General features: G+C 35.6%; 1 protein-coding gene across 11 annotated transcripts in view; it reads left to right on the top strand.

Annotated features, from left to right (window-relative positions):
• The window catches only part of EPS8 (EGFR pathway substrate 8, signaling adaptor), a 267,467-nt gene that overhangs the window by 217,685 nt on the left and 22,673 nt on the right, over nucleotides 1–27,109 (top strand). For all 11 annotated transcript variants that reach the window (XM_054526582.1, XM_009247512.4, XM_054526580.2 and 8 more), the window contains 11 exon segments: nucleotides 148–309; nucleotides 437–586; nucleotides 3,617–3,699; nucleotides 4,249–4,385; nucleotides 8,011–8,084; nucleotides 9,356–9,482; nucleotides 11,524–11,612; nucleotides 11,957–12,031; nucleotides 15,851–15,999; nucleotides 18,967–19,150; nucleotides 22,703–22,836. In XM_054526582.1, coding sequence (XP_054382557.1) covers nucleotides 148–309; nucleotides 437–586; nucleotides 3,617–3,699; nucleotides 4,249–4,385; nucleotides 8,011–8,084; nucleotides 9,356–9,482; nucleotides 11,524–11,612; nucleotides 11,957–12,031; nucleotides 15,851–15,999; nucleotides 18,967–19,150; nucleotides 22,703–22,836 — 1,364 coding nt within the window.

The raw sequence follows: 27,109 nt of genomic DNA, 5'->3' as shown, positions 1-27,109 counted from the left end.
AGTCATGAAGTTTTAAGAGTACTTTGTGTTTGTCATTCTCTGCTAGCTGACCTCAGGTTAATTTGATTTTCTTTTGGAAAATGTATACTAAGAGGTTGTATGTGTTTGTATGTGTTATAAATCTTTTTCCTTTTTGCCAATCGTAAGCACTTGACTACCTTTGTCCTGGATCGGAAAGATGCTATGATCACTGTTGATGATGGAATAAGGAAATTGAAATTGCTTGATGCCAAGGGCAAAGTGTGGACTCAAGATATGATTCTTCAAGTGGATGACAGAGCTGTGAGCCTGATTGATTTAGAATCAAAGGCAAGTGTGTAAAATTTATACTATTTTATTTTCAAGAAACTCCACAAATATTAATGTTTACAATCATTTCAGATTGTTTGAAAATGGGTGGAAGTTCGACAAAATAAAATGTTCACTTTATTTATAGAATGAACTGGAGAATTTTCCTTTAAACACAATCCAGCACTGCCAAGCTGTGATGCATTCATGCAGCTATGATTCAGTTCTTGCCCTGGTGTGCAAAGAGCCAACCCAGAACAAGCCAGATCTTCATCTTTTCCAGTGTGATGAGGTTAAGGTAAAAGAATGGTGAAATTTTTGTTTCCTCTTTAAGCAGATGTTCTGGCAGCTTTTGAATTACCTATTTTGATAATATATCTGGATATTAGGTACTAGATTTTTAGTTTCTGAGAATCTCGTAAGGAAAACAAATACCTTAGTATCTTCCCTAGGATTTCCTTGGCAAGTAAATAAATAAATTAGGGTGATGTTAATAAAATCAGTAGCTCACACTTGTAATCCCAGTGCTTTGGGAGGCCAAGGCTGTAAGATGGCTTGAGGCCAGGAGTTTGAGCCCAGCCTGGACAACATGGGCAAGACCCAGTCTCTACTAAAAAGGTTTTAAAAATTAGCTAGATGTGGTTGTACACACTTGTAGTCTCAGCTACTCAGATGGCTGAGGGAGGAAGATCTCTTGAGCGAGGAGTTGGAGATTACAGTGAGCTATAATCACCCCTCTGCACTGCAGCCTGGGCAACAGAGTGAGACTGTGTCTCTTAAAAATAAGATGCTAGATGACGAGTTGGTGGGTGCAGTGCAGCAGCATGGCACATGTATACATATGTAACTTACCTGCACGGTGCACACATGTACCATAGAGCCTAAAGTATAATGATAATAATAATAATAATAATAATAATAATAATAATAATAAAAAGAAAAAAAATTTAAAAAAAATAAGATGCATTCTGTTTATTTTTTTAAAGGGTAGATAATATATTAAATTCACATCAAATGCCTTAAACTTATAATTAAAAATTGATTGTTCAGAAATCATGCTTTGTGGAAAGTAAATAATCATGTAATTCTAATTTATTCTGCACTAATGACATGGCATGGATTACTGCAATGACGTACTTAGACATTTCCCACGATATTGATTTAAAGTTCACCATTTAATTATGTGACGAATCATTGCTCAGGATTTGTAATTCTCAAATGATATGTGAAAATAGTTGAGCCAGTAATAACAGGCTATATCCTGAAAGTTTCTATTTCAAAGTACAGTGTAATTTCAAATGATTATAATTTGTGATGCTTTATTGGACCTTAGAAGTTATCTTCAACCTTGAATGTGTTTATTTCCTGAGTTGTTTTCTTTAAAAGAGAAATCATTTTGTGTTAATTGGTACTTTGCCAAAGCAGTGATTTAACATTTTGATGATATATTATAAAATATCCATGTAATTTTATTTTATAAAGAAATTCTAGGAGATTAGCACCGTCACTTGATCTTTTCTGTATTTTTTGACATTTAAAGATGATAAAGTAAGATTGACTGTAAACTGTATTTTATAATTTTCTTCTAATTTCAATTTACATCAGATGACTTTCTAAAAACCTTCTTCTAAAAGAACTGGCATTTAGGTAATTTGTGTAAGTGATATTCATCAGATTTTTGTATAGTGCCTTTTGAAAGTCATAGTATATTATAATTTTTGTAAGGTTAGATATATTCAATCAATAAATATTAAAGGGAATATTTTGCTTTAAAAATATAGTGAAATTTAATTCAAACATTTTATAAACCAGAGGCCTAAGTTTAAAAACATTTCAAATTTGATGTTTGTATCTGTGTTCTTAAAAGCCCCCCCTGGGAGCTAAAAGTTACTATGCTGTGAAAAGTTTCTGGATTTTAGGTTTGGGAACAAATGCCTTGTTTTACTTGATATGGAATGGTAATGATAATGGATTCAAAATGTATTTACTGAATATAGTTTTGTCCTAACCCCAAAAGCTCACATACCACTAAGCACTATATGCATTTACTCATTAGTTTTATACTCCGCATATGAGACATTTTTCGCTTGGTTGGTTAAAAATATAAAGGCAATGAAAAACGCAGTTTCTTTTATATGGCTCATTGTGCAATATTGCTTTTGATTTTTAAAGTTTCTTTATTATAGGACTTCATGCAATGCTCCTGCCCACCTTTGCCGTAAAATTTTTCTTAGAAATATAATAGCCCCAGTATAAGAAGTTGAAGATTCCTAGGCATCTTCAGTTTTCATTTTGGGTTTTTTTAAATAATTATTTTTAATTAAATATCTTTTCATCTTCGGTTTTAGTGTCCTATGTAACAGAAAGCCTTTGACATGGTGTTTGTAATGTCTTATTGAAACTCAGTGCTCTTAGGAAGTCACACTGGACTGGGATGCATTGGCCTCTCATTTAACTAGCAATGTGACCTTGGCCAGGCCCTTTCATACAAGTACTCCTCAGTTTTATTAATTAGAAGGAACTGATGAGATGCTCTTTTAAATATCCCATCATTTCTAAAATTTTATGATTATCGATGCTTACTGTAAAAGAAATACAACATACATATTTGAGAAAACATTACAGAGAACAGGGAGGCACAAACATAGATGGTGCATCTCATCAACATTCTAATATAGAGTAATAATCACTGGCTCTAAACAAACTTTGCAACCAAACAAAAACTTCTTATCTGCTAATCTCACGTTGATCCCCAAGAAAAATCTAACTGAATGTTCTGGAAAAGTATTGGAAAAGTCAGTTGTTTGCAGAAAGTTAACTTTTACCTGAAGTGACAAAATAAAGTGGTTACCCAAAGGGGTACAACCTAGTGTTGGAGTTTATCTCATGGGTGTAGTAGATTTGCCTTAAACTCAAAGATTTGTTTTGCTGAGTTAATGGGTGTCCAGTGGATCTTGAGGATGAGAAAGGGAAGGAACTCTGTTCTATGTGTGGGAGTCTCTAACCCCTTAATTTCTACCCAATTAGAGATTGTTACTCAGTTTCATTTTTAGCATGTGTATATCCTTTCTATCATTGCCTTTATTCAAGGATAGTTTCCCTTTAAAATAATCTTTAAAAATTTCTTCAGTTTTTAAAATCTTATCATTATATAGTTCACCATTATAAAAACCACAGGAGTCATGTTTTGCAAGATTTTTATAAAAAGACTTTTTACATCAAGATACTTACTGGTTCTGACAAGGAACAATCCCTTTTTCTGTTTTAAACTACATATCAAGACTCAGAAAAATCCATAAACTTTCAGGTAACTTGTGTCTCCTTGCAGGCAAACCTAATTAGTGAAGATATTGAAAGTGCAATCAGTGACAGTAAAGGAGGGAAACAGAAGAGGCGGCCCGATGCCCTGAGGTAAAAAACATTAAAAGAAATCAAGGAGTGGAATTGATTTGTTTCTAAGGCTTTTTTCCCACAAAGAGTTAGAAAAATTATTTTCTATGGAAGTATATTATTATATTGTATAGATCATAACCTGTAGTCTCAACACATTTGTTCTCCCAAGTTTGTCAGTGTGTTTGCTCCTCTTCTCTCCATATTTTTGGTCTTTCTCTGATATGGCTTCACTTGTGTTGGAAGTTACAGAGTCATGAAAGATGAGTGGCATTTTAAGAGAAGGTATCCTAGGGAAATACAAGCTAGACAGTAGGATTGTAATTGTTCCATGGCCCTTTCAAATCACATGAGACTCAGAAAGAAAATCAACCTAGTTTTCAGCTGACTATTAATTTTTTTATTTCATATGCATTCATAAATATGCATAATATGGAATGCTTAGGAAATCCTTATTGCCCCTTGACATAGTTCTTTTTGAATTTTAATAACTAGTACCACAAGTAGAGTTAGTTGATATGTTATAGAAAGAGAGATTGTAAAAATTCTATTTGTTTTCATCTTTTTAAGGATGATTTCCAACGCAGACCCTGGTATACCGCCTCCACCCAGAGCTCCTGCCCCTGCGCCCCCTGGGACCGTCACCCAGGTGGATGTTAGAAGTCGAGTGGCAGCCTGGTCTGCATGGGCAGCCGACCAAGGGGACTGTGAGTCTTCTTAGAATTAATACTTATTGAACACTTACTTTGGGTTGGGACATAGTTCTTGCTTTCAAATTCTGATGCTGATTTCAGAACTGAAGCTTGAGGTTAGTTTTAAAAAAATCAACTCTGGCCGGGCGCAGTGGCTCTTGCCTGTAATCCCAGTGCTTTGGGAGGCCGAGGCAGGTGGATCACCTGAGGTCAGGAGTTTGAGACCAGCGTGACCAATATGATGAAACCCCGTCTCTCCTAAAAATACAAAAATTAGGTGGGTGTGGTGGCATGCACCTATAATCCTAGCTACTGGGATGGCTGAGACAGGAGAATCACTTGAACCCGGGAGGTGGAGATTGCAGTAAGCTGAGATCAAGCCATTGTACTCCAGCCTGGACAACAAGACCGAAACTCCATTTCAAAAAAAAAAATAATCAGATCTTAGATAAAAGAAAGTTAAGCCTTGAATTTTGTTAAGATTATTATCTGTAAGAGTTTAAACCCACCATTTAATAAATATGGTATTAGGATTAGAGTCTTTTTTTTTTTTTAATGCTAAGAGGAAGTTTTACTTGATTGACAAAAAGATGGCAACAAAATATGTACAGGTTTTTCTTAAAGATTGCACTTAACATTATTTCCATTTTTTATTATCTAACTACAGTCCTTTTTTGGACAAGTTTGTCATATTCATGGAAAGGTTGTCAGGACAGTGGTTGGCTGCTGGCAGTGGAGAAGGGTAAAAGGTATCCATCGTACGACTGTACTTGTCAAGTGGGCCCTATGAGCGTGGCATCATTTCACCTTGGCATTCTGTTCAAAAACAATTACAACATAGAACTTAGGGTTACTTTTTATATGTTAGAATATTTTACTAGAATCTGAAATGTTTATAACTAAAAAAAATGCCTTAAAATATGTTTGGTCGTGTCTCTTCGTTTTAAGGACGAATAAATTGTGATTCAGCAGGCTCGAATCTGATGAACTCTAGAGCCTCATTCTTTTGCCGCTACTCCAGTGGAACTTCTTAACTTCTTATTCTTTATCCAGTAAAGTATTATTCACACAGGGTATCTGGCACTATAGTTAAACGATATAACTCATTTCCAAAAATGAGTCACCTCGGACTCTACTTTGGATGTGCAGGGTAAAAGTTGGACTCTGAAGCAAGACCTGATCTGTCTACCTGTGTGGTCTTGGGAAGTTATCTCTCTGTACTTCGGCCTCATCTCTGAAATGGGGATAATAATTCATGGGTTGCTGTGAATCTGAAAGTAAATAATGTTTATGATAGTACCTACTACAAAATAGTAAGCATAATTTGTGGTTCTCATTTTGCCAAATTGAGTTCATTTTATTTCTGAATTGTTTTCTATTTTGTTTAGGTTTCTTGTTTTTTCAGAGGTTGAAATGTAAGCCAAGCTACCAAAGATATGAAAAAAAGAATTCTTTGATGCATTCATTTAAAAAAAATTAATTAGCAGAGCTATGTAGTTTAATTTTATAACAGTTTCTGTTTTCATAAATTATGTAAATTTGTATTGATCTGCTTTGTATTTAAAATGTGTTTAAAAGACACTAATTTATTGTATTCTATACTTTTTGTGTACTTATGGTGTTTTTGTTGTTACTGTTTCAATGAAGAGGGTCTGAGGTAGAGGAAGGATAAGACAAGTTTACAGACATTCTGAACAAACCTGTAAAAATTTATGTTGAACCTAATATATATATTATATATATTATGTATATTATATGTTGAACCATATATATATATATATATATTTTTTTTTTTTTTTTTTTTTTTTGGGGGGATGGAGTCTTGCTCTGTCACCCAGGCTGGAGTGCAGTGGTGCGATCTCAGCTCACTGCAACCTCTGCCTCCCGGGTTCAAGCGATTCTCCTGCCTCAGCCTCCCGAGTAGCTGGGATTACAGGCACGTGCCACCATACCTGGCTAATTTTGTATTTTTAGTACAGATGGGGTTTCACCGTGTTAGCCAGGATTGTCTTGAACTCCTGACCTCGTGATCCTCCCGCCTCAGCCTCTGAAAGTGCTGGAATTACAGGCGTGAGCCACCATGCCCTGCTGAACCTAATATAATTTATAACAAAGAGAGAATTTATCCCTAGGGGTTTCTGAGCTTTCATTAAATTTTATCTGAAATATTTTCTGCAATGTCATCTATTTAAGTGAGATAAGGCTTTCAGAACTTCTAATTTACCACTAGAGTAAACAGAAGACTTATTATATCAGGTTTGGCCTGGATCCAGTCCAGTTTTTAGTTGGAAAGTCCCTCAAGAGGAGTATCTTTTTGGTTCCTCTGGGTGCTCTGGCTGACTCAGGCTGAACTGCTCCTCCTTTGAATCCCTGAGGTATATCTACCCCGACTTCCAAAGGTGATCTCTGTGGAATAGCACCAGTAGCACTAGGGTTCCTAGTCATGTTTCAGACCTGACAGAGCCCAAGAAATACCATATCTCCCCCTCACTGTGCCCTCCAAATGATATTTTTGGGGGCCTCTGTAGAGTTCCTAATAGCTGTTTCAGCCTCAACTTAGTACTTTCTGTGGTAGTCCACTACAGCCAAGGTAGCAGCTATCTATGTGTAAAATAGTAGCTGACTGGCAAGATTTCATAGATAGAAATTTTAATTATCTTAAAGTAGTTAACAGCCGCTAATTAAGTTTCGTAAGACACAGTGATTTCTTCTTTCTTTCTTTCTTTTTCTTTTTTTTTGTTGGCAAGTGTTCCAGTTACAGGTAAAGTTAGTGTAAAGGAAGAATAGCAATACAAAGTTTCCAATATTTTTTTGCAGTTCTCTGTATTGAACATCATGAATCATGGTGATGTATCATGAGTTGTATTTCCATTTGTGGTGTTATGTTTCTGTTGTTCCATCCATATATTTTGAAATTTATTCTACCATGAGATATCTGTAACAACTCTCTGTGTTTAGAGGTAGTATTAACTGACTCATGCGAGGAAGGAGTTCATGATGATAACTTCATGATTAACATCATGCTCTAGCCAACTGAGCAACCTTAATATTTTGAATGGTCTTAAGACATTTATTTTTTTAATGTGAAAATTTCTGTCTGCTTTTAAAGCATGTAGCTTAAAATTAATGAGCCCAACATTGTGGGTTTTAAGCTTAATTACACTAGAATTTTAAGAAGCACTCTGCTGTCAGAATTCCCAAAGCTTTATTGTAGTCACAGTGTTGGAATGTATAAAAATTATAGCTCTGTTGCATTAGAACTTAGTTGACCACCTTTTGAGAATTAAAAGCTTAACTGCTGGTTTATATTTCTGGCTTGTGTGGGAATTAAAGGGTGCTAAGTTAAGGTTGGTTCTACAGGTAGCTGACTTAGGGAAGAAAGAGAATAGAGGGGATATTACAAGGTAAATAAACATCATAAAGGTGAGAGGACCAATACTTAAGCTCTGCTCAACTGCTCCTGTTAGTATTGACAAGGATGCATTTCATGGCTGATGAGCACAGTTTTGACTTGTGTATCCAGTGGAGGTGTTCCCTTTTGCAAATGGTCCTCCTTTTTAACTAATTTTTATGTTTTAATTGTCTGTATTGGTATTGTGGGAGTAAAAGATTGAAAGACTTATGATTGTCCTTTCTATAGTTGAGAAACCAAGGCAGTATCATGAGCAGGAAGAAACACCTGAGATGATGGCAGCCCGCATTGACAGAGATGTGGTAAGTACAGGAGTCACCTTTAGATCACTGGCTTTTTTTTTAAGAGGAAAAAGAAAACTTCATAAGAAAATGAAGCTGATTTAAATAAAGATATTTTATGGAAACTATGTTTTCTGTTACCTGTGATGGCTATGCCCTTTGAATTATTTTTTCGTTAACCATTTTTGCCTTTATGCCAATATTTAGTTAGTAGACTTGGGCTATGATAGAAGAATCAGCTTATTAACTAGTTTACATTGGAACTTAGGCTGAATTATTAGGTTTCAGGAATGGTACAATTTTTATTTTATTATAGTTTATAATTCATAATTGAAATATCTTTTTAATATGTCTTCTTGGTGTTTATTAACAATGTATTTTAGAATACCTAAGAGATAAAAGTTAAGTGGCATTTTTAAAGGATAGATTTGTAAATCGTAATGCTTTTATAAAAGATAATGATACATTTGTTTTCTTTATAGTGATTTACAGAATGAGAATGCTGTAAATGCTTTATTATAGCATTCTCATTCCTTAAATGAGATATAGAATATGGTGTTAATACATTACTTTTTATACTGTATACATGTTACCAGCTTATTGAGAAACAAATACTGAAAGGAATTTGAAATTTCTGATTCAATTTTTACATCACACTATTACCTGTTATACTTAAAAGTTTAACCCCAATTTATAGTCTTAAATTAGAAGAATGTCAAGTTTCACACATACTGGAGAAAGGCAACTAAGACTATAGTATATAAGATAATCAAATTCATTTCAGTGATCTCTGAAAGCATGGTGCATTATTCTATTTTGTCACATGGAAACTCTTATTAATGCTTAGTATCCTAGACTAGCTATTAGGTTATCACAACAATATGTATACCTTTAATTCCATGAAATAATATTGTCAGTGCTTTATTGGGACATTTATCAGTAAAGCAAAAATGTCAGTGCTCTTCTAACAAAACCTATTTTAGAATTTTCCTCCTAACTGTGTGGGAGAACACTGAGAAAATTAGAGTAATTGAAAATAATAATCTGAGCAGATATTGTGAATGCTTCCTTGATGACATTGAAAATAGAGCAAAAGTAAACTAAAGAAAAATGTAAATGTCAGAATATGGCTATAGGTATATTTAGTTTGATTCTTGTAATTAGTAATAAACTTGAAATTGGCATGTGGGCTGTTTCTTTTTCTAAAAAAACCTTTCTATTATTTACTACAGTGTACAGCTAAGGTAAAAATAGTTTTGTTTTATATTTTATTCTATAATTTCTAATTTCAGCAAATCTTAAACCACATTTTGGATGACATTGAATTTTTTATCACAAAACTCCAAAAAGCAGCAGAAGCATTTTCTGAGCTTTCTAAAAGGAAGAAAAACAAGAAAGGTAAAAGGAAAGGACCAGGAGGTAAGTTGGATTTTCTTAATCTTCTAATGACTGGTTAGATTTCCGGTACTGGCTGGGCGCGGTGGCTCACACCTCTAATCCCAGCACTTTGGGAGGCCGAGGCAGGTGTATCATCTAAGGTCAGGAGTTCGAGACTAGCCTGACCAATGTGATGAAACCCCGTCTCTACTAAAAATACAAAAATTAGCCGGGCATGGTGGCATGTGCCTGTAATCCCAGCTACTTGGGAGGCTGAGACAGGAGAATCACTTGAACCTAGGAGGCAGAGGTTGCAGCGAGCTGAGAGCACACCATTGCACTCCAGCCTGGGCAACAAGAGTGAAACTCCATGTCAAAAAAAAAAAAAAAAGGACTCTGGTACTAGGCAGAGTTTTGACCCTCATGAACTGCTTAGAAAAACTTCATTGACTGTGGACTAGGGTTCCTCTTCTAGTTTTGGGGTAGCACTTGAGATTTAGGCAAAGAGTAAGATGAACTCAGGGAAGAGTCCATTTTGGTTATAAGTCAGCTATAGGGAAGAAAGATCCTGGAATGTTTTACCTAAATCACAGAGACTGAGATTCAGGCAGTGATCATCTGTCTGTAGTTTTCATTAGTTATTGTAAAATTAAGTATCTGTTAAAGAAAGACATAGCTCTATTCTTCTTGTAGTTGGATTTATTCTGTTGTAAACTAGAACCATATTATTTGTTAAATAAAAGGGTTGACTTACTAAAATATTTAAAAGTTTCAACGGATTTGAATTTTTTATCACAAAACTTTAAACGGTACATCAGGTCACATACAAAGTCACATACGGACAATTTTGAAGTATGCTGCAGTTCAGCTATTTAAAATGGCCTCAGCTATATAAAATTAAAATTATGGAAGTAATGTTTATACTTCCTCTGACAAAATGGTAGAGATTGAAAGATATAAAATAGTAAATAAATATCCCTTTCATTACAGATAACTTCCAAATCTTTCTCTAGCACATATTTATATAATAAGCATATGACGTTTGGCTTTATCTTCTACATGTGAATACATGGATGTGCCTCCTCTCCACATATTCTGAAATTAAGTACTATTGCTTCCTGGTATCTTAAACCACTTATTCCTTTTGAAATTCTCTATGAAAGGTATACTATCCTCTTGATCACCCGGATTCAAAACCACAGATTCTTCTATGACTTCATTCTCTAGCTTATAGCCAACATCAATTTTATTTTCTCAACATCTCCTGTATCCAGTTATTTCCCTTTTCATTTTCATATCTAGTTCAAGCTACTATCATTTTTTTTTACCCTGCTTTCTAAGCAGTCTTTAAGCCTCTACTTTTTCATGCTGTGAGAACAATCTTCTTAAAGCTCTCAGTCACTTCATTCTTCTGCTGTAAAGCACGCTAGTTCCATGTTCTATTGATTTAAGTACAACTGTTCACCCTGGAAATCAAGGTTATCCACAATCTAACCTTGATTTACCCTTCCATTCTCATGTTTCTCTGCTTTTGTTTGTTGTTTCGTATACACGCAATTTCCCCTTTCCTTGTTTTTGCTTATGCTGTTTTTATCCAACCATGATGTTTTTCCCACCACATCGCCCTGGACCAAACTTTTTCAAATCCCATTTTATAAGCTACTTTCTCCATCTAATACCTTTTAAGTATCCACTTCCTTATCTCCCAACCAGGTAAGTCTCTTCTCATAACGATTGGTATTTCTCTTATTTATCTGATTCATGTATTTTATTAGCTTTTAAGGCCCTTAAGAGCAGGGCTTGTCACTTACTCACTTGCACAATGTCTGCCATAGAGAAAGGCTACAATGTATGTTTATGGAATTAAATGAGTAATTTGTAGTGCCTAAGGATAGAGCAATCCATTTTGAAATTTGTATCTTCTCAGTTTGTTACAGTCAGACTATGAGATATAGCACAGTAACTAGGTAGCATGTCTGATGAGATCTTCAAACTTTACAGACATAAATGTGGTTTTTGTTTTTCCATTTAATAAATTTTCTTGGATTTTGCTCTGATCTCCTCCTCTCGCTTATTTCATTAGAGGGTGTTTTAACGCTGCGGGCAAAACCTCCACCTCCTGATGAATTTCTTGACTGTTTCCAAAAGTTTAAACATGGATTTAACCTTCTGGTAAGTGAAATTTATGTATATAGAATTAGAAGAAATAAATGGAAAAGATGAAAGTCTAGTCAGGACGTTTCTGATTAAATTAAGAAATAAAATTGTTTTTATAGATTTTGTGGGGGTGTGTATGTTTTGATTTGCCTTCAATTAAAACAGCAAATTTTAAAACATATATATCTAAGAGACTTGATTGAAAAACAGTGACTTCTCTTCTCACTCTATCCATGCTGAAGAATGTATTAAAACTGAAACTGGTGGTAAAGACCGCCCCCTCTGAGTCTATGTTGGACCTTTCTGAGTGTCTGTCTTTGCTTGATAGTAATCTGTTTTCTGTTTTCTTCATGTTGCAGGCCAAACTGAAGTCTCATATTCAGAATCCTAGTGCTGCAGATTTGGTTCACTTTTTGTTTACTCCATTAAATATGGTGAGATTTTATTAGTTTAAGAAAAAATCGTTCTTAGTATATTTTTTAACCCCAAGTGTCTGTCTGGATTTTCTAGACTGCTTTTCTTCATTACCTTGCATGGGTACTATTTCTTTGCCATTTGTGTAAATATCAAGAATGTAAAATTTGAGAATTGAAAAGAACCTTATAAATCATCTAGTTTAAGCACCTTATTTTATAGTTGAGGAAACTGGTATCTCTGACAGTGCTAGGGATATGAAAAGAAATAAAGATTTATTGGATACCAGTGTTTCAATGTATACTAGTATATAATATCCAGTGCCTTGAATAACGTAGATGTTTTTCTCATTCTCACAAAATAATCATGAGAAGTCTAGTTCTTGATGGATGGTTTGCTCCATGAAGTCATTCAGAGACCCATGTTCTTTTTATCAAGGTGTTCCTTCATCTCTTGAACTGTCTCTGACTTGTTTATTCATTTATGCACTTATTCTACAAATACAAATTGAGAGCCTCCTATGTGCTTGGCTTTATAGTAGCCCATCAGGAACAAAACAGACAAAAATTCTTACCCTATTAGAACTTGTATTGTAGCATAGCGGGGCAGCCAATAACATAAATAAATGTCTGCGTAATACAGTGGTCTAAAAATCACATGCTATGCAGAAAAATAGAGGAGTGAAGGAAAACTGGGAGTTCCCCAGGGGGATGCACGCATGTGTGTATGTGTGTGGGAAACGGAGTGTTGCACTTTTTGAGTAGGGTTGGCTAATGGAAGCCTCACTGAGAAGATGTCATTGGAGTAAAGGAAGTAAGGAATGGGTCATGTGGATCCCTGAAAGAAGAGAATTCCAGACACAGAATAGTTAACGTATAAATGTTCTGAGGTGGTAACATGCAAAGCATGTTCTTGGAATAAGTAGAACTGTGACTTCAACAGAATGAAGAAAAGATTAGAAAGAGATGATATCAGCAGGGTAACAGGAAGACACATCTTGTTGGTCTTTATAAGGGATTGGGAGACCTTTGACAATTGAAGAGTTTTCAGCAGAAAAGGATTGCCCTGACTATAATGTTTAGAAATTTTGGGGAAGAAGAAGCTAGGGTCGTTATTAAAATAATCCAGATGGGGGATTATGGTGCTTGGACCTGGTGGCATTGGAGGTGGTGAGAAGTCTGATCTGGTTATAAATTTGCTGCTAGATTGGATATACTGTGCAAGAGCCAAGGATCGCTCCCAGATTTTTGGCCTAAGACTGACAGGATGGAGTGATGATTAACTAAGATGGGGAAGACTGGGTAGAGCAGGTTTTTGGAGGTTGGTGAAGAATTCAGTTTTAAACATATCAAAATTGAGTTGTATCCAGATGGGGAAATTTGAATTGATAGTTGAGTATATGAATGTGGAGTTCAATGGAGAAATCAGGCCAAGGACTGGTTGAGCCCTGGGCATTCGATGTTAGGAGAATGGGAAGAACCAGCAAGTAAGATTGACAAGAGGCAGTAAGGGAGGATAAATCTCATCCTTCTTTCCCCAGGGATAAGTAGACAAGACCTGAAGTAGAATATGAAATGAGAATTGCTTTGCAAACATAGGAAAGTAAGTAACATTATCAACATGAATGTCAGAAGCTAAGCAATAAGAGACTAGAAGATGAAAGTCCAAGAGTACATCAATAACTTATGAATGCTCCCATATGTTGTTGCTATATATGGAGCATCAGATTTCTACTTGCCTAATTATTTCTGAATAATTCTTGCTCTATAAATGCTTTTAAAAAATTAGATGGAGACCAAGGACATACATGTGCAAAGAAACTGATACTAGCTCATTAACAAAATTTGTATTCCTTAGTTTTTAACATTTTTGATGCTATCTTTGTTTTATTTGGAAGTATTATTTATAAAGCAGTTTTTGCTGTCTCCTCTTATTTATTTCACACACTTACAGAGATCATATGTAGATATCTAGTCATTACACAGAATAGAACTATAACATAACAAGGCTGGTTTCCCTGACATATACAAATTGGTCTTTGTGATCAGGTTATGTACCTGAAAACTTGCCAATGTTTGGTATCTCTGCTTTTCACAAAAATTATACCTTATTAATGGTCTCTCCAATCACAATATTTTGCTGGTCCATTTAATGTTCTCCCTACAGGGCCCCAGACATTTTACTTGGACGAGGGAGATGGGGAGGAACATCTATTCAGGGCCTGCTACTGGCCAGGCATGATGTAGTGGCTTTACACCTGCGAGTTGCTCTCCTCTTCCCTCAGCATGGACATGTACACACGAGCATAGCCACAGCACATGTGCCTGTGCATGTTCTTGAGAGGGAACCATGGCTCTTAACCTTTCATTTATACTTTCTTTCATTTTATTTCCTCTTCCTTCTGTTAAATCAGATATTTTTATATTCCTCTACTCATTTTCTTTAGTTTTACTTTTCTCCCTTATTGCTACATATTTATTGGAAATGGGTTCGAGGTTGGAAGTTAAAAATTACTGTGCTAGATAGGCAGGGTAGGTTTTGTTCTGAAATAAGAGTTAGCTTTCCTCCATTATCTGCCATCTTTTTTCTTTCATTCCAGTACCACTGTATCATCTGCAGTTGAAAGTCAGATAAGTCTTAGTCCAACTCCTCAAGGAGGGGAAACTGAAAAGCCATAAATTACAGTGTAATAGTGTAATGTGTTACGAATATGCATAAATTACAGTGTAATAGTGTAGGGTGTTACGAATATGCATAAATTACAGTGTAATAGTGTAGGGTGTTACTAATATGCATAAATTACAGTGTAATAGTGTAATGTGTTACTAATATGCATAAATTGTTTAGAGGACGCAGGGTGGGGAGTGGTACATCAGAGTTACACTGTGGGATTAACACAGGCTTTCACAGGAGTTGGGACCTGAGTAGAGTTCTGAATAATGGGGGAAGGGCCTTCTGGGGAACTGGGAACAGCATGTGCAAATACACAGAGGCCTAGAACAGCACAGCATGCTGAGAACACCTGGATGATTGGAGCCATTCAAAAAATCTCCTTTCTTCTTGTGCCACATCTCTGAGAAGATAAGATTTTATAAAGGGACTCTGGTTTCTGCTCTAGGAGATAACTACCATTTTTTTTAGCCAGAAAATAGCTCATAAGAAGTAAATTTAGAGCAGTTTTTGAACATCTACATATCCTCATTTTGCTTATCAGAGAATTGCACCTATTTGTTTGTTTCTGCTGTCATTAAATTATCCATATTAAATCAGGGGAATTTTCTAAAAATAATTCTGGGGAAAAGTACCATAGATTCAGAGTACCAGTTCTCATTCCTGTTTTGCCTTCCTCCCTGGATCCTTTTATTTTTTGTATGTCTGTATAGGCACAACCATAGACTGTTAACTCTCGATAGTATTGTTTCTCTTGATAGTATTCATTTCGGGAACCGTATTTTTCAAGTTTGGCATAATAGATTTGCCAGTAGAGAAACACATATTTAAAACAACAACAACAAAACAAGGGTAGTAAAATCACCTGATCTAGAATTTTCTGCATAGCCTTTGGTATCTTCCAGAGAAACTATAGTCATATGCAGCCTATAGGCAGATGCTGTGAAAGTTGTTAAATTGTTAGCTTTCATTTAGGTTTTAAAGCACTGCTGGGCTGGGAAAGTTGATTTGACAAGCTTTTTTTCATTTGGTAGCACATTGCACAGCATCAAAATTTAATATGACTATTAAAAAATAGTGCTTGTTTTTGGCATGGGTTTTTGTCTACACATTTTGAAAATACACAAAGAATAGTAATCTTCTTGCTAAAAAATGGTTTATTATTTTAGGTGGTGCAGGCAACAGGAGGCCCTGAACTAGCCAGTTCAGTACTTAGTCCCCTATTGAATAAGGACACAATTGATTTCTTAAATTATACTGTCAATGGTGATGAACGGCAGCTGTGGATGTCATTGGGAGGAACTTGGACAAAAGCCAGGTAAGCATTTATCACCTATAATGCCTTAAGTACCATTCTTTGTTTATTACATGGATCTAATGAGACATTTATTTAACCTTCTACGTACGAAGGACTAAGTGTCATAGGATGAAAAAGCCTAAACCCTTAAAGGCTACAAGTCTAGTGGAAGAGATAGAAGTGTATGAATATAAGGCATGATATACGTTAGGAGTGAGTCATAAACAAAATGCTGTTGGTTGGCAAGGGGGAGCAGTCAGGAAGAGGATTCAGACAGGAGGGTAGTTAGCTTTCAAAGAAGAGCTGTCATTTAAAATTGACAGGTACACATAGGGTTCACACACACATACACACACACACACGCGCACGCACAGTGCTTGCTAGTCCATGCACTTTACGTAACTACTCTTATTATCCCTATTTTGCAGATGAGGAAAGTAAGGCACAGAGAGGATAAGTAATTTGACCAAGGTTACACAACTTGTAAGTGACAGAGCAGGGATGTGAACTCGTGCCATGTAGCTCTGGAGTCAATGTTCATCATTGGTTGGCTAAACTGCCTTTTAGCAGGATGGGTAGGATTTCCACAGTTCCATAGTAGGGCAAGGGCCTGTCCAGGTAGAGAGAGAAGCAGAAGTGAAGGCATAAGGTAGTCAAGAGAAGAAAGGATGAAGATGTGTTTCTCTGGAATATGGACTTCGGGTAGCAGATCATTGTGGAAGGGCGGGAGGTAGATGGTATTAAAATGAGCAAGGACAAGGACAAAAGTAACTGGAGGCAGAGACCTTTTGAGATGCTAATGTTGTAGGAGAGGCTCCTTATAAATCAGTTTTCTTCAGGACTAGAGAGTCACAGTGGAACTGAAAAGGAAGAGTGGGTAATTTTAAGAATTGTGCATTTGTCAATAAAGTGATTATGGAAGACAGATTATTAACAGTTGTACTAATGCTTGCTGAACAAAGCAAGGTAAGAAAATATTTCTAATTTCATGATTGTAAATAAATCATTTTTGCTTTGCTCATTTATCTAAATCTTTTTCTTTATTTCACCACTTAGAATAAATCACTTAGTATGGCCACTTAGACATTTGTCTTCCTAATGCTTTTGAATGGGCTAGCCTAAGAGTTATGGGCCAATTCATAATTTTTTTTCTCCATTTTTCTCCTATTGAAACATATACAAACTTTTCCACTTATTTTCTGGACTTTGACAGTGGCTTGTGTTGGAATATAGTTAAGCAGAAAATTCTTTGAAAACATTGCAGTTGTTGCTTTTAAATTGAAAATATTTACATTTATTTATATTATTTATGTACTAGTATAGCATAGTGTATGCTATATAATACTGTTCTTGTCATACTGTATAAAAACTGGTTAAATAGATCTTTCTATTTTTATAATTTTAATTGATACATTATTAATAGTTGTACATATTTTCAGGGTACATATGATAGTTTGATACATTCGTATAATGTACAAAGATGAAATCAGGGTAATTAGGATATCCATCACCTTGAATATCTTAAATATTTATGCTAGGAACATTTGAATTTTTCTCTTCTAGCTATTTTGAAATGTACAATAGATTAGTGTTAACTGTAGTCACTCTACTGATCTATCTAACACTGGGTCTTAGTTCTTCTAGTCAATGTACATTTGTATCCATTAATCAACTTCTCTTCATCTCCCTGCAACCCTGCCTCATCCTTGTCAGCCACTAGTAACCACCAGTCTACTCTCCACCTTCATGAAATCCAGTTTTTTAGCTTCCACATATGAATGAGCTTATTTCGCTTAACGGAATAACCTCCAGTTCCATCCATGTTGCTGCAAATGACAAGATTTCTTTCATTTTTATGGCTGAATAGTATTCCATTGTAGATCACTTAAATCTATTAGATTTATATAGGTTATGATTTTATGATAAGCCTAGGTGGCATCCTTTAATTTCATGAAGTTTATTAAATTGATCAGGTCTCACATTACAAGTATAGCTCAGGCTCCTTAATTTCTTTGTTTAGAGTTCTATCTTAAAATAAGAAAATTAACATTCAAAAAACTACATCAAAACGAAATATATTGTTAGCTGTTAACAGACGGAAAGGGTCATTTTAGATCCTGATTGTTAAGAGTATTAGGAAATGAATGTACTGACTGATTTAAAAACTCATAAAGATAAAAAGGACCATGAAAGTCTATAACAATCTGAATAAAATGGCTGATTTCATCATAGTAGAACTGTAACATGAAGAATTAAATATGAAAGATGAAGCAACATATTCTAGCAAAATGAAGCCCTCATTTTTGTCCTAGTTATTTTTGTGGTTCATGAGTGATTAGGATCTTATAGAAATAAGTTTCACTCAGTGTCATTAAATGATGAACAGATATGATTGTGATTACAGATTAGTTGACTTTACTGATTAAAACAGAGCTGATACATTTAATTTATAAAACTGGCCATCTGTTTCATTTTAGGGGACTTCATAAATTTGAAAATCGTTATCTTAAGAACTTGCTGGGATGTTTCTTTTTTGAAAGATATATCTAATACCAGGAGGTTTCAGTAATGATGGGAGGGGAGTGAAGGGAAAGTTGAGAATCTGAAACTACTTTAAATGTTAGAGAAGTTTGTACTCTAAATACTTATCATACTCCTAGCTCCATAATCCCTTCTTACACAAATTTTTAAAAACCTATATCCATGTTACAAAGTTGAGTTTAATGGAGAAATGAGGCAATGTTGGGAAAACAGATCATGCAACAGAATTCAATCTTTCTTTCATTTTATTAAGGTGTGAAATACTGGCATAAACATGTTTGCTTTTTCTTTTTGGGTGGATGGAAGACACATTAGGTCTATGTGCTGTTTTTGTTGTTTGTTATTTATGTGTGTGAGCGTGTGTATGTCTAGTCTTACTGAAGATAATTGTGAGCATGGATACATTCCTAGATTTTATTGTTTATATGCCTTCATTCCCTCCTGCAGAGCAGAGTGGCCAAAAGAACAGTTTATTCCACCATATGTTCCACGGTTCCGCAATGGCTGGGAGCCCCCAATGCTGAACTTTATGGGAGCAACAATGGAACAAGATCTTTATCAACTGGCAGAATCTGTGGCAAATGTAGCAGAACATCAGCGCAAACAGGAAATAAAAAGATTATCCACAGAGGTAAAGTTTTTTTTTTAACATTGCCCTTTGTAGACAGTGTAATTATTTGTGTATTCTCTTGTAATTCTGATTGCAAGTTCTCATTTTATTGATCTGAAAATTATTCTAGAATCAAAGTCTGAATGTTACCTTCTCCTGAATTACCTCTCTCTCTTGCCTCTGTCATTTTTTGTGACAGTTGCTCTGTTCCTCCGTGAAGCCCAACCCCAACCCAAATTGCTCTCCTATAGCCTGTCAGCCCTCCCCCTCCCCTTGTTGCCACTGTTCTGGCTCTGGCGATCCTAAGTCAGCTTTTTTAGGATGACTTTCTCTCCTTGTCAGGGAATTGCACTACTGCCCTTTGGCTTATTTCTTTCTGTTTTCCTCTCCCATTATCAGGTCCTCAAGACAGTTCCCTGAACCTAGATCCTCTAACCTGTCCTAAGCAGCTGTTTCCTGAATTCCCCCAGTTAATTAATTTCTCTCCTTCTCTTCACATTGCTTTGCCTCTCTTCTCTTCTGTTTTCTTTCTTCCCTTTTGCCTAGTTCTAAAACTCTGGAGTCCTATCAGCTTTGCTAGAGGACCTAAGTTCTTCTGCACTCTAGTCCTTAGGCTCAAATGATCATTTATAAAATTACACCTTGAGGAGATCTTAACATTCATTTTATCTTTAAAGTATTTAGTAATATTTAGAGTATAACCTATTTGGGAATCAAGCTGAGAGAATGAAATTGAGTATGCTGTCTTCACATTCCCTAAAAATGATGTTTCTATGACTCTTCTTGTTTGTTGGAAAAGAACATTGAACATTGATTAAAGCTGGACCAAACACAAATAGGATGATCAGAACCTGAAGAGTTAGGTGAATGAGATCTAGTTTGAAGAAGAAACAGTAAATGATGACTAGATCTTCCCAAAGTCCTATTATTTTTATTTAATTCCTTAGATTAATTTTCTCAGACTATCATAGGTATTTATAATGTGGCAAATATGAGGGAATGAATTGTCAAACCATGGTGTATTACATCCTGTGACTGCTTTTAAGGCGAAATGTTTATCTAAATTAAATTTTAAAAGTTGTTCCCTTTGTGGACTATTCTTTGGACAATAACAATAATATAGAAGTTTGGTTCAGTTCCTGAAACTTTAAAAATAAAGCAAACATATTACTTTGAAATTATTTTTTTCTAATGCAATTTTTTTTTCCTCTGGCTGTATTATAAAGGAAGAGGTGGATTCCATGCCTGTCTTTCCCTCTAAATGAATAATTAAGATGACCTCACTGCTCGGTTGGCAAGCATATACCCCTGCCTGTATTTCATAGTTCAGGCCTCATCACTGTGAATTTTCTTTCCATTTAAAGGGTAGTTTTTCTAGAGGAAAGAAAATATAATCAAACATGAAATTATGATACACTTGCTGTTGCTATAGTTACACCTGACTATTTTTACATCATAAAAATTTCTAGCTTATAGCCTTCATACCTTAAATAAGAAAATATACTCACTTTATAATGTATGCCTCAGAAATTCACTTTTGTGATTTCATTCTCAATTTGTGTATTTAAGAAGAGAGTAATGTGTTCTGGGCTCCCAGGATGTAAGTTTGTCTACTTTCACTGAATAATTAATTTTAAAAGAGGAATTATTGAGAATCCTTACTTGTAATGAGTTATTATTTTCCTGTTATAAACTATATTTCATTTTATGGCTGAAGTAGTTATTCAGAGGTTTAAAAAAATGAAAAACACATGCTAGCAGTTCCAGGGAATTTTATGCCTTGAGATTTTGTTGGAAAAGAGACCAAGTAATTGTGACTTAAAAAGCATAAAAACGTAATCATCCCTGGAAGAGAAACTTTATTATACTTTATTGCTACTATAATAAATGCATTTACAACAAGACTTGGGTAATTCAGGATCTGATGATTTTTGTTTAGCATTGAAAGACATAGGTGACTTGGAGTGACAAATATGGGTGGCAGTACTCAGCTTCCTTACTTCCTGTGAACCCTAAGCAAACTTTGGTAGTCATCACAGTTAGTCATTTGTCATCATTTCTCTTCTCCCTTTCAGTATTCGCAGTTGCTTTCAGGACCCAGTGATTTCATACTGCTGACTTCACTGTTATGTTCAGAGCTGGGCAAAAGGTGTGGGTGCTTCCAACAGTTAGAGCACTCCCCTCTTTAGAACAGCCTTTAATTAAAGATTACCTAATCTAATGTAGTGCCTCTACTCTTTCCCAGGGAAATGATAAACTGAATTAATTGAGCTCAGATTTTTTTAATTTAAATGGCTGAAACTTGTTTATTTTTATTTATGTATTAAGTGCAGTATCCTTATTTTGTATATATAAACGTCACCTGCTCTGTCCATGGATAAACTCAGCCCTCCTTCTGATCACTTTGTCATTAGAATTAACTGTGGTAACCATATGTCCAAGAATTTTCTGAAACATTCCCAGTTTCTACTATTTTGCCCCAATGACTCCATAAACAAATATACAAAATCCGTAATGAAAATAGCCAAGGAATTCCAGTGCGTCAGTGTCTATCATGCTTCTTCCATACCTCATTTTCATATAAAGAAACAAAGTAAAGGCTTTGGGGAGTTTTTGTTTGTTTTCTCCCAATCTGAGCATGTATTCTCTATAGCAGGGGTCCCCAGTCCCTGGGTCGTGGACCAGTACTAGTGCGTGGCCTGTTAGAAACTGTGCCTCACTGCAGGAGGTGAGCGGCAGGCCTGCGAGCATTACCGCCTGAGCTCCACCTCCTGTCAGATGAGCTGCGCCTTTAGATTCTATTAGGAGGAAGAATGCTCTTGTGAACTGCACATGCAAGGGATCTAGTTTACACGCTTCTTATGAGAATCTAATGCCCAATGATCTGAGGAGGAACAGTTTCATCCCAAAACCATCCCCATCATCCCCGGCCCTGGGGTCCATGGAAAAATTGCCTTCCATGAAACCAGTCCTGCTGCCAAAAAGGTTGGGGACTGCTGCTCTATAGCTTTAAAACCATGGTCCTCAGTGGGACCTATGAATCTCAACTGTCACTCTTGGTAGCTCCCAGTAGTCTCCTGTCTGAATTATCTTAACTGCAAAGAAGTGACTCCAGCATTCTCTTATCCTGGACTCTTGACTATCAAGATCAGTTTAGTTGTGACTTTATGTGTTTCCCTTAACAGTAAATATAATAGTGCTGCTATTTTAAAAATATTGAAAATGCTATAATGTTCTGTGTATAATTTTAAAATTGAGAAAAATGAGAAGTCGGTATAATTTTAATGCATAGAGTTCAATTGATTTTCATGTGACAATATTTACTTTGCTAGAGTGGTGAAAGTTTCTTGAACAGAGAGAGCAAGATTACCCTTTGCACTAATGACTTGTCTTATTATAAGTAAGTATTTAACAAAAATGTATCACTCCCATTTGATAATGTGTTAACATAATGGTCAGTCACTTGAAAATGAAAACTTATCACAATATAGTTGAGAGATCTTGTTGACTGACCTGAGTGCTGATTCAAATAGTATTTGGTGATTCTTTAATATGCCCCACTTTGTCTTTCAGCATTCCAGTGTATCAGAGTATCATCCAGCCGATGGCTATGCATTCAGTAGCAACATTTACACAAGAGGATCCCACCTGGACCAAGGGGAAGCTGCTGTTGCTTTTAAGCCAACTTCTAATCGCCATATAGATAGGTAACATTTAATGGGCACCCTTTGGAGAGCTGTGGATAAATGTCTCTGATCTAGTGCTAACAGAGGTGACAGTGTCTGTATTGTCTACTGCTTCTTTAAACTTTTCGTCTGTTAATTAGTTGATAAAGTTTCAGTTGTTCCTTTAGAGAACTGGTTTTGATCAACAAAAGATGTCTGGACCTTCAGTCTGTAATTCTCATTTAGTGTAAATGCCTTTGGATGACTTTCCATTTTTTAAAAGATACTTCTGACAAAATGTGTACATTAAGAAGAAAGAATTGTCTTGAAACCCTCCATTAGTTTGTACCAGATGGTCTCTGAGGATCCTTCCAGCTCTGTAGCTTTTAAAGGAAACAGTTTCCATCATTATCTTCACCCAGTGAAAACAAATAAACCTTCCTTTAGACAGATATATTTAAACTGAATATAAACTAAATATTTAAACAGGGTCAATGCCTTATTTGTCATTCTTGCCATTTCATATTTTTATCTTGACTTTCCAGTTTTACATTTCATTTATTTTTCTGTATCTTCACTCTTAAAAAATTTAATATAGGCAGAGATGGAGAATTGGGATGAGAAGAAATTAAGGAACTGGAATAAGTTCTTTTTTTTTTAATTTCCAATCTCGTTTTTAGTAAATGAGATCTACATAGAGCCAAGCCATGTAGAAAAGAGAAAAGGAGGTAAAATCTTGGCAACACAGGTATAGGAGAAGGGTCATTCAGTGAACTGGGGATAGAGAACTTGGCCTAGTACTTTCCTGCCTCAAAAGCCTCTCTTACCACAAGAGAGGTTTTACTTTACTGCCCTTTACTTCTTTTCTGTATACTCTTTTCTTAATGTAATCTGAAGAAAGTGGGATTTAAAATTTTTATTCTTTGTCAGGGGTGGTGACAGGTAATGCTTAAGTAATTGCTGTAGAAATTACACAGGTATAACTCCAAGGGCACCAGTGACATTAAATTGAGTACAAAGAAAAGTCAGCAATGAATAATATATTTTTTAAATGCCAACATATGAGAATGTTTTAATTACATAATTAATTTTCAGTAGATACAGTTGAAAATCAGTTTTGAAGCTACAACATTATTTCACTGAAATCCTTAACTAACTCAGTACTCATCTTAATATTTTCTTTTTTCTTTCTGTCTTAGATGTCAATATTTTAGAAATCATTTCAGATTAATAGGTTTCTTTTTGTTTTATCACTCCAGTAATTCAGATGATTTTCCACAGCTAAGTAGCTAGAAAACCACTTGAGTACATATGTAGAGTACATATTGACACTAGAAAACTTTTATCAGGTTCCATTTTAAGACCACATTTAGCATACTGTGGTCACTCAATAAGTGTAGATTTATTTGATTGATGTATTGGATGAATAAGTGCATGAGAATATATCCAGTATTTCAGAGTCACTACTTCCCTGTCCTTCACCTGCACATCTATAAGGGATAGTATTACTGATGGAATAACCTCTGCCATTTATTTTGGGCACCTTACCACAGAGTCTTTTAAAAGCTTACCTTGATTTTTATGATCTTTATAGAATATCAGGGCAGTGTACCTTTGGTTTATTGATTTAGTTATATCTTTGTACCCCTTCTACTTCCAAAATAGATTCAGTTAGCTCACGTAAATTATATATAGCTAAAGTGGTATTATTATTGAAAATTAAATAATGAAATAAAATATAAAATTAGGAAGTTAAGAGGGAAGATGAGAATTTTTATAAAGTATAAAAGTTGACATTATTATCGAATTTCAGATTTGTCTTTCAGATTTCTGGCTGTCAGAACAAAAAGAGAAACATAATCATTTGCTAACATTAGGAAAAGGAATAAGTATCAGTTCATTGGGATAAAAAATGCTTTTCTTACTCCTAAATTCTCAATAGTATTTGTCTCATGAAACTTAATGTAGGATGGGATAGGTGATGTCAGGGACATTTATTTTTAACATTTTTTTTTTCCTCACCACAGAGAAGGCTGTGGGGAATTTTATAAGGTTTCTTTTAGTAACCTTTGATAAATAGAAATTTAAATAAAATATAAAAATAGAAATTCCATGAAGAGATAATAGTCTAGAGTGGTCAGAATTTCACCATAGAAAGAATTTTTTTGAATACCTTGAGTGGTGGGTAGATTTTATATCTCAGTTGTTCTTATGGATTCTGTCTCAGCTGGACTTAATAGGAGCTAGGATAGTTGATAAATACATGAATCATTGATGTTCTATGTTGCTAAGAACATTTGTCATCATTTTGAAAAACTGTCTGAAAATTGTGGTCTGATATAAAATACACAGAGGTTTGGAATTTGTTTTTATAAATAATTATTATTGACCTTAAACTCTATTACATACCAGGAATGCAATAGATACTGTTAAAAGAAAAACTTCAGACAAATTAAATTTAACAGTTTTTTTTTTGAGACGGAGTTTCGCTCTGTCGCCCCCAGGCTGGAGTGCAGTGGCACGATCTTGGCTCACTGCAAGCTCTGCCTCCCGGGTTCGCACCATTCTACTGCCTCAGCCTCCTGAGTAGCTGGGACTACAGGCGCCCGCCACCACGCCCGGCTAATTTTTTGTATTTTTTTTTAGTAGAGACGGGGTTTCACTGTGTTGGCCAGGATGGTCTTGATCTCCTGACCTTGTGATCCGCCCGCCTTGGCCTCCCAAAGTGCTGGGATTACAGGCGTGAGCCACTGTGCCCGGCAAATTTAACAGTTTAATTGAACAAGGGGGAAAAAAATGGCTCATGAATTGGGCAGCCCCCAGAATCACAGCAGATTCAGAGAGACTCCAGGGATGCCTCATGGTCAGAGCAAATTTATAGACAAAAAAAGGAAGTGACGTACAGAAAATGGATGTGAGGTATAGAAACAGCTGGATTGGTTACAGCTTGGCATTTGCACACAATTTGAACAGTTAGCAGCCTATGAGTGCTTGAAGTATGGCTGCTGGGATTGGCTGAGACTCAGCTATTGTTACAGAAGCATACTCCTAAATTGGGTTTTCAATGTGTCTACCTACTAAATTAGGTTATGATTCGTCCACAGGACTCAAGTATGGAAGTACAGAGGGTTTCTCAGAACATATTTAGCTTAACAATGCCATACGAAGTATATTCACTGTTCTGTGAAATTGCTATGCCATTAGGTAGAACATTTGTTGAATTTAGAGCCCACGCCTTTGAGTTTTATAGCTTACTGCTGTCAGATGCAATTAGTATTTTAGAGAAGTTCTCAAATTACTGCTGTCTCTATCAAGTGGTGTATCTATTATTCCTAATCAGAAACTGAGCCCATACATTTTGTTACATTCTATAGCTCTTAAGAAACTTTGGTACCTCTTTTTTTTTTTTTTTTTTTTTTTTTTTTTTTTGAGACAGAGTTTTGCTCTTGTCGCCCAGGCTGGAGTGCAGTGGCGCGATCTCGGCCTACTGCACCCTCCGCCTCCCGGTTTCAAGCGATTCTGCCACCTCAGCCTCCTGAGTAGCTGGAATTACAGGCATGTGCCACCGTGCCTGGCTAATTTTGTATTTTTAGTAGAGATGGGGTTTCACGATATTGGACAGGCTGGTCTCAAACTCCTGACCTAAGGTGATCTGCCCTCCTTGGCCTCCCAAAGTGCTGGGATTACGGGCATGAACCACCACACCTGGCCAAGAAAGTTTGGTATCTCTGAAAAATTACAAATTGTGATTATCTGTTTGATAACTATGGTCAGTGTCATATCCATGCTTAACCTATAGAGGGCAAAAAACCGTGAGCCATAAAGATTTGTAAATTCTGAAGCACTTCAGGTAAACACTTCTGAGACCTGCAAGATAACAAAAACTTTGTTATAGACCCTTAACTCTCCATTATTAATAGTGATTATCTTGCAGATCATAGGAGAAAGGAAAATAGGGGAAGAGAGGAAGATAAAACACTGAAATTACTGTTTTCCTAATTTTTGGGGTAGTTGAATCTCTTTTATCCCCCAAATGAAATCTTAGTAGATTAAATGTGAATATATAAACTAAATAAAAGCAGAGCTATTCCAGTAGGGATAGGGATGGGAAATCCATGGAATACAGTTTTAAAATTATTATGATTAATAATATATAATAATTACTTCACCATAATTTCACCTTTTCCACCAATCTTCTTTTTAATGTACTAAAAATAGCCAATAAGCTGTTCGTACATGCTTATCTATAAGGTGTTCTGTACCGGTCATCTTTTTGCTTTGTCCCTGTCTCCCTCCTCCAATGGAGTTACTACCT

The sequence above is a fragment of the Pongo abelii genome, chromosome 10 (assembly GCF_028885655.2).
Source record: "Pongo abelii isolate AG06213 chromosome 10, NHGRI_mPonAbe1-v2.0_pri, whole genome shotgun sequence".
NCBI classification, from domain to species: Eukaryota; Metazoa; Chordata; class Mammalia; order Primates; family Hominidae; genus Pongo; species Pongo abelii.
The sequence above is the reverse complement of the archived record's forward strand: the minus strand, read 5'-3'. Positions and strand labels throughout refer to the sequence as shown.